General features: G+C 56.6%; 1 protein-coding gene across 2 annotated transcripts; it reads right to left on the reverse strand.

Annotated features, from left to right (window-relative positions):
• Nucleotides 1–313: 313 nt before the first annotated feature.
• B3GNT7 (UDP-GlcNAc:betaGal beta-1,3-N-acetylglucosaminyltransferase 7) lies at nt 314–12,691 on the reverse strand. Of its 2 annotated transcripts, XM_056359076.1 has the most exons (3): nt 12,478–12,691; nt 9,743–9,905; nt 314–1,728 (listed from the first exon to the last, which is right to left on the reverse strand). In XM_056359076.1, the coding sequence occupies exon 3, from the start codon at nt 1,653–1,655 to the stop codon at nt 528–530; it is 1,128 nt and encodes a 375-aa protein (XP_056215051.1). In that variant the 5' UTR covers nt 1,656–1,728; nt 9,743–9,905; nt 12,478–12,691; the 3' UTR covers nt 314–527. The 2 variants fall into 2 exon arrangements, with proteins under 2 accessions (XP_056215051.1, XP_056215050.1); XM_056359075.1 differs by lacking the exons at nt 9,743–9,905; nt 12,478–12,691 and adding an exon at nt 6,535–6,641.
• Nucleotides 12,692–13,013: the final 322 nt, after the last annotated feature.

Here is a 13,013-nt window from a genome sequence, read left to right on the forward strand (position 1 = left end):
CAGAGTCGATGTCACTAAAACCTCACATGGAGGAGAAACTTGAAATAACAAACAAAATCCCCTTGACTTTTGAGCTGTCGGGGGCTCACACACTTGTAAACTGCTCAGCTCCCTTGAAGCACTTTCCCTGGATAGCCAGACCCTGAACATCTCCAAAAAATGCCTGTGTCACATTCCCTCTCTGCCTCCCCCCCCACCCCGTATTTCATCATACTCTGGTGGAGGTGGTACCTAAAGCAGAGCTCTGCCCTCCCTCCCTCTCTCTCTTCATTTTGTGCTAGATTTGTTGTGTTGTGTTTTTTTTCCCCTCTCCTTTTTCATCAACCCCCAACCCAGCTGGAGATAAGTGAACCACATTACAGTACAGGAACAAACACCATCACAAACCCTGCCCATGAGCGCAGTCTCTGCCCCGGAGGAACATGCCCCGCAGAGGACTCGTGTGCCACCAGCAGAGACTCACCCCATCCTGGAGCAGGGATCGGTTGTCCCAGCCCCTCCAGTCCCAGCTCTCCAGAGAGACTGAGCTAAAGGACATTGAGTTTTCTCGAGCATGTCAAGTTACTATGGACCAAGTCCCACATTTGGAGCAACTCTGGAGGCAGCAGTTTATGAACCACCAACATACTCCGGAAGAAACATGGCTCCTTGTTCATCTTGCTGTTCTTGTTCTTCACAATGCCAAAAGTTTTGAAGCCCTCGTGCCCAATGGGTGACACTTTTAGGATCTCCAAGCACATCCCTAGGAAGACATCGTCAATGGGGTACAGCTCCAGTGTCTCCGAGGTCTTGTGCAGCCTCTTGGCTAGGGGTCCATCCATGATGAAGCCCCCACCCCCTGCATAGGGTGGGTAGTTACTTTTGTTGTAGAGGGCGCTGGGGATGTAGTACTTGTTCTCCTTCTTCCGGATTGGCCTGGCCTTGTAGAGGACATCCCCAACAAAGAGGTCCTCTCCCTCCTTCTTGTCCTCCAGGAACTCCAGGATGTTGCTGGGACTCACAAACACATCGTCATCACCTTTGAAGATGAAGCGGACATTGTCACAGTAGATGTTCAGCCACTTCAGGAAATGGACTTCTTTGAGGGTGAGGTTGAAGAAGCTGTCCAGGAAATCCCACTGCAAGATGTCCCCATAGATATGGTTCTCGTAATCCAGCAGTTTCTGGTAGTTGGCTCTCTCCTCCTCCTTGGAAGCCGTGCCCAGCAAGAACAACGTCCTGATCCTCTTGCCGTCCACATCCTTCTCCTGGCCCCAGGTCCTCCGGATGGCCTCACGGCGGTCGTGCTGCGTAATGATAGACTTGACCACGATGAGCAGGTAGATGTCTCCGCTGCATTTCTCAGGGTGGTTGATCAGCATGGGAAAGTAGCGGCAGTGCCGATAGAGGAGGAACTGCTGGAAGTTGGGCTCCAGCCCTTTGAACCAGTCCACCTTGCTGAAGTTCTGGTTGGCTGAGCAGTTGGTAGTGGTGACATCCCAGGATTTCACTTGCTTTGCCATCACACTCTCCTCTTTCACAGGAGCTTTTTCCTTCTTGCTCTTCCAGAAAGTGCTGGTGAAGGAGAAGGAGTTGTCCCTCTTCTGCATTTTCAGGGCCTCTGGGGTGGGCAGGTCTTTCTGCTGCTGGCCCTGCATGAACTGACTGGGGGCCATTCCCCGTTGCAGCACCGTCACTGTGATCACCAGCAAGAAGGAGAGGCAAACAGTTTTGTAGATGGTCTTCTTCCTAAAGGGATAAGACAGGGAGTTAAGGAGAGGAAACTGCAGGCTGCAAGAAGCTTGCCTGCAAAAGCACCTCCTGGAGAGGTCATGGAATGCTCATAATCTGTGTCCCATCACCTGATGGGCAGCAGCCTTGTGGGAAGAGCTGTGGGACACCACACACGCTCTTCCCACCTGCATCCTGCTTGCTTGCAGGGCAGCTCGGGGGCCACGCTTAACCACAGGGACAGGCACAAGGCATATAGCAAGTGGCTGCGGTATCATCTGGCAACCCCATATCTGTGCAAAGAGCTGGGAAGGGTTCACCGGGAAGAAGATAAGGCAGGGGGGAGGGACGCAAGGGGAGAGAGAGATATGAAGTCAGGATGAGAGCTCCCGTGAAGAGCTGTTTTGGAGAGAAGTCCTGAAGAAAGCTCTGTTTCAGACATCTGAAAATTGCAGTTTAGGACAAGAGCAGAAGGGAATTATCTTTTCCATGGAAATGTTAATTCCAAAATACAGGCATACTGCCTATGGCTGTAGACTGGCATCCTATGGCCCTAGACTGGCATCACAGGTCACGCAACACTGAGAAACCAGAGCTGGGAAGACCACAGGAGTCAAAATGAAACAGTCATTGCTGTTTCATTTCAAAATGGCAGATCAGGACCAAAAAAAATCACCACTTAAGGCGAACTTCAGGGTTCAGTGGGGAAGAGATGTCCTTAGCCCTGCAGCCACCTTGGGAATCAGCATTTCTGGGGGCACTGCTGGGTGTTTGGCCAGTTCTCAGGACCTGTTGCTTCACTTTGTGGTGATAAGGAGCAGTAGATGCACTGCAGATTTGGGGGCAGATGTTCCCAGCCTGCAGCAAACCAGATACCTGCACATCCAGGGTGTGTGGAGGGCTGGGGGTGGTAGATCAAACGCTGCCCTCCCCTGCTGCAGACCCATCACCAGGGGAAGTTGCTGGCTCATGGTACAAACCCTGGTGCTCACCAGGGGCTTGAGCAGGATCCTCGTGCCGTCCTTGGGACAGCAGGAGGGCTGCACTCAGAGACAACTGATGCACCGAATGCCACCCCGAATACCACCCCAACCTGCTTTTCCACACAGTTAAAGGGGGCTTTCTTGCCCTGCTGCCACAGAGGAGAGGAACTGCTGGCCCTGCCCATCTACACTATGTTGTCCCCAAGTACCTGGCTCTGCTCCACAGCTGGCACATCTGCTCCACTTTCCTGATGTTGCAGTCCTGCTTGCTCCAGCTGCCTTGGCCCATCTCCCTGTGCAAAAGCACACCGGGCATTGGGGGGTGGCAGCTGGGATCCACGTGCCCACCGGGGGTCCTGACAGCTTCCCAAGGGCAGCACCATCTCCACATGGAGGGGACACATGGAGGGGACACGCGAGGTGCTCAGCAGTCCCTGGAGCCCCTTTTCCCTGCCGGGGAGTGAAAGGGACCTCGGCTGGGGAGCCAAAGGAGACAGACGTGGCACCAGTCTCATAGATCCCCTGCACCTGCCCTCTTGGTGACAGAAGCACGTTCCAGCCTGGGTGCCACCCACCAGGGACAGCCCTCAGCCTCCCACTCCCCGTCAGAGCCAGAACCAAGATAGTCTCTACCCAGGCAGATGGCACCTTCACTTTGGAGTAGTCCAGAGAAGGAGCTTGGGGCTGAAATCTGAAACATACAACCCAAGTGTTTTCCAGATAGCTCCCCCCCCCCCCCCGCCAAAAAAAAAAAAAAAAGGAACCTTGAAACTCTCCTGGCCCTGAAGGCTGGATTATGATCAGCACTGCCAGGAAGCTGCTGGGGTTTTGGGGCACAGGCTGCACCAAAGCACCTGCTTGGTGGGACACCCCATATTCCCTTGGGCTCCCCAGGGCAGGGGACTGCATTGCTCTTGGGGACTCCAGCCACACTGAAATGCAGCAGCCCCGAAGGGAAGCAGGGGAACCAGGAGCTTTCAGGAACTCCTGTCTCCAGCTTTGCCCTCAAGCACAAAGAACTTTTCAGCCCCACATTTACGTGGGAAAACTGTGATCGCTAGTGTGGACTGTGAGAGCCAGCGTGGAAATAAGTAATTACTGGTAAATTGATAGATATTCCTCATCTGGTTTTATATGTGGCCACTCATCTGAGACTGATGAGGGAGCAGTTCTGATTAGATCTCACCATTCCCTTAACCCTCTCCAGCCCTGGCCACACAGCTCTAAGCTTATCCTTAGAACCCCTGTGGTCCGATAAAACTTTAACCCCTGCACAGCCAAGCAATTTTTAAAACCTCTCATCAATACCTGGCACTGCAGCAGAAATAACCCTAGTCACCCTTGTATAGTAACCCCAATTGCACCGATCCCATCCGGACACTCAGCCTTGCTCCCACCCCATCCCATCCCATCCTTGCACTCCCCACACCCCAAGGACAACACATGATAAAATACCCAGCCTGAAAGATGGCCAAGGGTTCCCCAGAAGCCATGGGCAAGGAATTACTGATTTAATATTAAAAAAAAAAAAAAATTTGCATTGGTGGGGCTGTCACTAACTGGCACGAGTGGGTTCCACCTTTGGCAGGCTCTGCCTGACAAGAGACAGGAGCTCTGTGGAGTCGCTCACCCCCATTACCCTCCTTGGATCACTGCTTTTTATTTCAGCCCAGGCAGAAGACTGCCCTGGGGCTGAGGGGAGATGGAGCTCCTGCTTTTAGTAAGAGGTGGAGGAGGTTGGATAGCCTGGGTACATGTAGGTGTATCAGTGAGGTATTGCACAACAGCACAGAAACTTATTCCTCCCTCCTTCCTCCACCAGACACTGCTCCCCCAGCTCCCACCAGTGCAACGAGCGATTTTTGATTTGTTACAAAAAATTATTTGGGATTTTTCCTATAAGTCGGACTCGGCAACCCGCAGGGGCACCACCGGCTTCAGCAGGAGCCAGCAGCCCCACGGCCACCTCCTGCCCCACAGAAATCCTGTCCCTGCACTGGCAGAAAAGCAACAGGGACTGGGGGAACCTGAGCCATAGCCACAGGCAATTCCCACATCAAACCAAAGATTCTGGGGGTCAGAAGAGTGGCAATCGCGTGTATCTTCTCTGATCTTGAGTCTTTCTGCTCTGTGGTCTCCTCAGCTGGGAAGTACTTCAGGGGGGAGGAACCGGGTCCTGCTCCCTGGAGACTCCAAGAACCACTGCTTTGCAGGAGGCGAGGGAGCTGTGTTGGCTTTGCTACCATCACAGAGAAATCACCCTGCTGAGTCCCAGTGCCCTGTTCTGGGGCACAACCCCCAGCCAGACCCTGGCAGTGTCCCCAAGAGCCGGCACCGAAGGGCCCAAGGACAGCAGCAACCCGTGTCCATGCCGGCTGGGCTCTCACCGGCGCCAGCTGGGGCTGGCTGGCCCAACCACCAGTGTCAGTGCCACTGAGACAGCTTTGAAAGGGTCCCAACCCACTCCCCTCCTCTTCCCTTTTCTCCACCAGGAAAAGCTCAAAAGCCTCCCTGTGAGATGGCCACGCCACCACCGGCTGTGCCCGGATGGTTAAATATAAATCCCCAAATTAGAGGCGGCCGTTCCCCTTTCAGGTGGTGATGCTGTAGGGCAGGCAAGGCCCTGGGGGACTGGGGCTCTCCGTCCCTGGTCCCCGGAGGCACACAGCCACTTTTGATCCACATGAAAACCTCTTTGATCAGTCAGGGCTATCTATTTATTTGGATTTTTCTGGCCCCTCAATTAGATCCAGTCACGGAGCCGGTGGAGGCACTGCCAGCATAGAGCCCTTTCTGTTGGCGGTGCCAAGGGCTTGGGAGAGGGGATCTTATCTAGGAGCAGATGCTGGGCACCCAAATGTCTCCAAAAGCAGCCTGTGTGCAAGCGCCCAGCAGGGCCCCAGCTCACGGTGGGTGTCCTCCCAGGGTGTCTGGGGACACACGTCCACTTCTTATAAAAGACCTCTGGCTTAAATACAAGGTGGTAAAAACACAGGGCTGGGGGAGAGGCAAGAGCAGGAGCCCTGGATGTCCCCCCCCCCTCTCCATGGGCACCGTCCCCCAGGCTGGCGCTGCCGTGGGACAGGGACCCCAGGAGCAGGTCTGGCTGCCCCCAGGCGCCGCTCTCCCGGCCACGCCGCCCCCCTCCCCTTCCCAAACCGGCCCTTTGCAGGGAAGGGCTGGGGAAGGCATCCCCAGGGAAAGGCGGGGGGGGAACCGACCGCCAGCCCTGCCCGGTGGCCCCGTCCCGAGATGGGGCGAGGTTTGCGCTGGGAGCCGACACCCCGGAGAGCCTGGCCCGGGGTACCCCGGCCCGGGGGTTGCGGGGGGAGGGGGACCCGCGGCCGAAAGGAACGTCACTCCTGGGATGGGGACAGACAGACAGGGGACAGACGCCGTCTTTTGTCCCTTCCCCATGCGCACTCTCCTCACCAAAGTTGCCCGTGCCCAGCTATCCGCTCCCGGGGAGCCCCTCGGGAGGGACCCGGTGGGATGGGGACCGGGGAGCCCCTCGGGAGGGACCCGGCGGGATGGGGACCGGGGAGCCCCTCGGGAGGGACCCGGCGGGATGGGGACCGGGGAGCCCCTCGGGAGGGACCGGCGGGATGGGGACCGGGGAGCCCCTCGGGAGGGACCCGGCGGGATGGGGACCGGGGAGCCCCTCGGGAGGGACCGGCGGGATGGGGACCGGGGAGCCCCTCGGGAGGGACCCGGCGGGATGGGGACCGGGGAGCCCCCCAGGCTGCGGGCAGGACGCGGCGGCGGGAGCGGAGGTAACGGGGGGCAGCGGGGGGTAACGGGGCAGGAGCAGGCGCGGCCCCCGCTCCCTGCGCTCACTCACCACTGGAACATGCTGGGAGTGGGACGGGGCGGCCGCTCCGCTGCTGGCCGGGGCTGCCCGCGGTCCGGGCGCTGCTTTCTGCCCTCTTCCTCTTCCTCCTCCTCCTCTTCTTTTTCCCAACCCCAAACCTCCCCCCCCCCCCCCCCCCTTACTTTTTCCCTTTTCCCTCCCCTCGCTCTCCGAGGTGGAGCCAAGAGGGATGGCAAAGCAGGTAGGTTAACTCTTGCCCTGCCCCTCAGCCCCCCCCCCCCCCACACACACACCCCGCCCCCCCGCCGGCACGGAGCTCCCCAGCGATGCCGGGGACGGGGTTACGGGTGACACACCGCGCTTCCCCCGGGGACCCTCCGCGCTGCTGATGGGAAACTCACCGGGAGCTGGGAGCTCGCGGAGGGGTGGGGGCGGGTGTGTCCTGTCCTGCCCCACCCCCCCCGGCCCCACCCACCCAAACATCCCCCACCCTGGCACCCCGTAGGGTCTTCTGCAGCCCTCACAGTGCCCTCTGGGTGCATCAGCCCTGCCCCATCGCTGGTAATTGCAAAGGGTCCCAGCTGTGGGAAGGGGATCCCAGAGCTCACCAGGAGAGGTGCTTTTGGCAGCTGGGATTTGATCTTTGGAAAAGGAATGTGGGTCTTTTCTGCCCTCGCCCCTCAACACAGTCAGGTCAGGTTGGGATGAATCCCAAAAGGAAGCTGGGGCCCAGCTCCGGTTTCTCACGGCAACACTGAGATCCCAGCTTTGCCTCTGTGCACAGCATAGTTTGGGATCCCTGAAGCAACGGAGCCACAGCTTTCCTGGGACCCACACTTTACCCAGGACCACATCTCACTCAGGATCCACACCTTGTTGGAGACCAACACTGCCCAGGGCTCCCACCTCACCAGACACACACACTGTCCAGGACCCACACATCTCCTGGGACCCACACCTCACGTGGGGTGCAGGGAGTCCAGAGGAAGGGTTGCTGCAGCAGAAGGGTGCCTACAGCATGCCAGGACCTGCCTCATGGATCAGATTTCCACCAGCACCGGGGGCAGGTGAGGTGTCCTTCCAAACTCTTCCTTCAGCCCTGGTTCAGAGTAATGTTCCACCAGAGTCCCTGCTGCAGCCATACCAGCAGGGGACATCCCATTGCCCATTGAGATGCAGATTTAAAGACCTTCTTTTCCTCTTAAATGTAGCATTTCAGTTGAGGGTCTTTTTCAGCCATGAAAATCAGTCCCCATCATTTCTGATGTCTCCCTTTTTGTCATGCTTCCATCCCCACCAGCTGCTCATGTCAACCATGAAGCCTGCAGGAAATCCTTTGGGATATTTCCTTTCCTGCCCAGCAGAGATATCCCAGTCCCTTTCCCCACAGCCTCTCTGCATTTTGCATGAGTGCTGAGGGTCGGGGTCTCCCACAGCTGTCATACCCCCCCCCCCCCCCCAGACACACTGTGCTTGTCATGGGAAAGGCTCTTCTGTGCCAAGGCTGGACATGTGGTGGGACCCACACAACCTCTGTTACTCAAGCAACACTTGGCCCTGCTCCAAGAAAACCCCAAGTCCAGCTCAGTTCGGGAAAGAAAGTTGCATTGCTTTCTCCCAGCCTCATTCTCTTTCCTCATCTCAGTTTATTGCTTTCCCAGATGCCCTGCAGCTCCATGTCCTGGGGACTGTGAAAGCTCCCCAGGAAGCGTTGCCCAAACTGGCTGCACCAGCTCTGCAGCACCCCACAACCTTATCACCACCGAAAGTACCTACACACCTTCCCTGATTCCTTTTTGGTCTGTTCCCACTGCCGATAGGAAAGTCTGTATCTGCTGAATTCATAGCCCCAAGAAAATCATGGCTGGGAAGTGCACAGAGAAAGAGTACTGGGTATGATGAAGAGCTACACTGAGTATCACCCCGGAGTGGGATGTGAGGAGGACTCATCTCATCCCTGTAGCACCTGTAGATGGTAGGGCCCATGGCTGGGAGCTCACTCCACTCTGCAAAGAGGGGCTCACAGTGGAGGGTGACCCCGTTGGAGAACTCCCCCTTCACAAACAGGCACAAAGGGGTGTGAACAGCAAAGCCCCACCAGCACAGCCACCATCTCCTCCTTGCAACATGCCCTGGGACCACAAGGGGACAGGGGTGGCAGCATCCTGGCCGTGGGGAGCTGGAATAAACCCCAAAACACACCCCTGGGGCAGCTGCTGTAGCCTGCAGGAGATGCCCAGGTGCTGTGGGTGTGCGACAGGCTCCCAGGGCTCTCCGGATCCCCCAGCACAGCATGGCCAGCCGGCAAGCCCAGGGCCAGCTGGATGCAGCGTGCCCGAGGGCTGAGCTGCTCGGGCATGGAAGCGGCACTGCTGCGGGGCGAGGAGGGCTCCTGGCAGCCTCGGCAGGGAGCTCTGCCAGCTATGCTCCCTGCCTGCCGCCTCTCTGCTGCCTGCTTCCGTGCAGGAAAGCAGCAGGGCCACGAGCACAGGGACTTCCCGGATGCTTCTGTGCTGCTACGCAGTTTCAGCTCCAATAATCCCCCCCTGTGCAGGCAGACCCTGCGCCTGCCTCCTCCTGTGCAGGACAGATGCATGTCCTGCTGCGTGAGAGCGCTGCAGACCTGGGGCGTGATGGCTGTGCAAAGCTTTACTTCTCTATTCGTTAAAGACTTAAATAGTGTCAGGTCTGGGGCTACTAACGACAGAGATAAGCGCTGTCCAAGGCAACTCTGGCATCACCAGCTCCTGTTTCAAGGCTGAGTCTTAAGATGAAGCAGCATTTTTTACATATGTTTCATCATTACATAGGAAAGTTTAGGACAAACCCAAGTTTTCAGGCTCTCCATATTCACCCTGGGAAAGCAGAAAGGCAGCAGGAAGGTTAAAACCAAATGAAACCATTTTCTTAAAAAAAATATAATCCTCCTCCACACACCTTCTCCTTGCCTCTTTCTAGTGTCTGGCAAGAACAAGTTTTACCCGAGCAGCCACAACCCCTCTGCTGAGAGCAAAGTCTAGAAAGAGACACCTGAATTTTTTTGTTCACCCAAAACTGAAGCCAGGGGCAGCATCACTTTATTATGAGCAGACACAGGCACCAGCAGATCCCTGCCATTCCTGCCTGTCCCTGTCTTCAGCAAAGTGGATGAATCCATTGTCCCTCCTTTGCTGCAGCACCCAGCACCCTTATTTCTTAGGTCTAAGTCACGAGGCTGAAATTCAGAGGCACCAGGTACCTTTTTGGCACTGTTGGCGGAGCTGCAGGTGTCTGGAGAAAGGCTCTTGGATGGCAGGCTCTTGCTCAGGCATGGAGAAGCTCAGCTCGTTTGCCTAACGCAATGCTGGAGACATTCTGGGGTGCGGTGAGCCACTGTGGTCCTGTGAGAGCTGGCACGGGACCTGCAAGAAATAACACTCATTGCATTGGATGGGGATGCAGAAGGGAAGGTAATGCACAGACCCTCCTAAGTGACACCCAAGTCACAGCTGGGGTGACATCAGCTCCTGCCAACAGCAGCCACCTCTGCAGCTGCCGGCTCCTGGGACCCATTTGGAGACAGCCAGTACCAGTGCCACACACTTACCTCCCACCTAAGCATCCCACCCGGTGTCACCACTGGAGATGGGGGCAAACGACCTGTGGGGACATGAGGCTTTGGAGCTGGCACCTAACAGGGCTACAGGGCATCATTTGGGTAAAGGATGGTGAACAAAAATCATTTGGGTGAGGACTGGGGCGATGCCAAAGTGGCTCATTTGGATGTTCTCAAAGCAAACCGCAATGCTTTTTTTGTTTCAAGAAGCCTCTTTTCATTTCAAAGCGGGCCTGAACTAAAATGTGTTATAAAAAAAGTAAGTACAAAGGAAGAGGCTTTTTTTAATGAAGTTTATGTGATCCCAGGGGGCTGGCTAGTGGCAGGTTGACCCAGCTGATGTTTTTCCCACTGATGGTTTGGGTTTGTTTCACTGGGAAAAGCTGCCCTGTTTTTTTTGCTATGGTTTTTTTTTTGGTGGTGTTTTCTGATTTCTTTCCATTCCAGCAAATTATATGTACACAGAAAAAAGTCTCATCTCTTCTCCCAGTGACTCTCACACCTCCTGGCCACTTGTGCCAGTGCTGTGGTCCCCAGGCTGGATTTCCCACACCAGCCAAGGTCCTGTCGCCCTGTGACCTGCAGGGACACCCAAATCAGCCTTCTCCTCCCCAAACCTCTGAGTGCCTGGAGCTGGACCAAGGGCTCAGCCTGACCTGACACCAGCAGCATGGGGTGGTCACACATTTTAGGTGTTCCTTAAACCATTCACCTGCGCCATACCCCAGGGTGGGGAAGGAGGCCGAGGCTACTATTTGTTTAGCTGAGCCAGACTCACACCACGTAAGGACTTTGCACGCACTCCTGGACAAACATCCTGGCTGCAATAGGACAGGGAATGTCCCTTTGTGCTTGCACATTTGTTTTCTAAGCACCTTTCGTGATGCTGTTTGTGCTGCGTGGGCAGGTAGAGAGTAATCCTGGGAGGCTCCACCATCACCTCTGCTCCCACGTGGGATCCCAGGGGCTATGACCAGGGACTGGCACTGCCTCTGTCCCAGCCCTCGCTCAGAGAAAACCCCACAGGCAGTTAGGATTAATTATTACCCTGGTTTATTGCTGAATGAACACCTCCAGCTTGGAAGCTGGGGCAGACGTCATGTACCGTCCAGGTGTGACGTGGGATGGCAGGGAAGCCGGCCACCCCCACAGAAAGCTCCCTCCGCTTGCCCATCATTAACAGGACCATAATCCAGATCCCGAGCACGGCACTGGTTATTTACACATTAACCCCAGGGCCCCGCGGCCGTTTCCATCCCAGTGCCTCTGCCAGAGCTGGACCACATGGGCTCCCAGGCGGAGGTGGGAGAAGCGTTTCTACCTTCCCAAAGCCAGGGTCTCCCTCCTGATCCACTGGCCTTGGCAGCTCACCCTGAAACACCTTGAGCCACAGCCAAAAGCAATGCCCGCTGCCCTGCTTGGAATCAAACCCCGGGGGAAACTGCACAATTTCTTCCAAAAATGGGGGAGGAGGAGAAGTTGCTTTGCAGGGTGATGGCTGGGCCAGCCCTGCCCTGCTGGGGGGTCCCCAAGCCACTGTTGCCCTCTGCAGCCCCAACCTGCCTCTGGGCCACCCCATGAGAGCATGGTGCTCAGGGGGGACACGAACCCCACAGCCGCAGTGTGGGGGAATAGGAGGATGGGGTGACACTCCAGTGCCACAGGTTCAGGGAAAGGCAGGGGACAGGATGGTGGCACAGTGCTGGAGGAGACAAGGCTGTTGCAGCCCCATCCCCAGGCGGGACACGAGCCGGGGCTGCCAGGGAAGCAGTGCCCTGGCCTCTGTGCCAGGAGCTGCAGGAGCAGCACAGGGGGAAGCAGTCAGCAAACCTGGGTGAGCAAACCCCCGGGGCTGGATCCATCCAAGGATTTGCCTCCTTGGGATGCCCCTTCCTCAGTTTCCCCAGGGAAAAAGCTCCCCTCTAGGTTTGGGGCTGCTGCCCAGCAGGGCTGCTACCTCCTCTCCCTGGGGGATTTGTGCCCCTGGGATGCCTGGGTCTCCTGGGGAGACTGTGTGACTGTGCTGTTGTTGCTTTAAATCAGCAGCTGGATCCAGCTGTAACTGCGAGTAACCCTCACCGCAGCCTTGCCCAGGCCTTTTATGCATTTTCCAGTGGTTCCAGAGGCAGTTGGCGGCAGCGCACAGGGGAAACCGGACTCACGCTGGCGAGCAGGGAAGGGAGGGGAAAGGGAAAACATTTCCCTTCCCAAAGGAGAAGGGGGAGCCTGATGCTGTGGCTCCGGCAGCAGGCACGGGGCGAGCAGACAGCTTGTGGTGCCTCTGCAGCATGATGTGAACAGCCCTGTGGTTGGACACAGTGAGCCAGAAGCCCTGGTTGTCTCTCGCAGCCCAGCGTCCCCCTGCGAGAAGTACTTACCCCAGTGTGCCTCAGTTTCCCCCTCTCTGCTTTCTCAATTCAACCTCACGCAGAAAGCCCCAAGGTCTGGGTTCTTCGTCCTGCGAGCCTGTGGCAAGATGGCATCCCGGCACTGAAGAAAACAAGCCCATGAGCATATGGGATGGAGAAAGCCTAGATGGATGGGAACATGAGGTTGAGAAGGGAGACATGTTTGTGCTGCCCAGGCCCACAAAGGAGGGAGGAGGAGGATGTTGGTGTGCTCGGCCTTGGGAGGGAAAGGGAAAGAGGGAAAGAGGGAAAGAGGGAAAGAGGGAAAGAGGGAAAGAGGGAAAGAGGGAAAGAGGGAAAGAGGGAAAGAGGGAAAGAGGGAAAGGGGAAGGGAAAGGGAAAGGGAAAGGGAAAGGGAAAGGGAAAGGGAAAGGGAAAGGGAAAGGGAAAGGGAAAGGGAAAGGGAAAGGGAAAGGGAAAGGGAAAGGGAAAGGGAAAGGGAAAGGGAAAGGGAAAGGGAAAGGGAAAGGGAAAGGGAAAGGGAAAGGGAGGACCTGTCCTGCTGC

The sequence above is a fragment of the Falco biarmicus genome, chromosome 13 (assembly GCF_023638135.1).
Source record: "Falco biarmicus isolate bFalBia1 chromosome 13, bFalBia1.pri, whole genome shotgun sequence".
Taxonomy (NCBI): domain Eukaryota; kingdom Metazoa; phylum Chordata; class Aves; order Falconiformes; family Falconidae; genus Falco; species Falco biarmicus.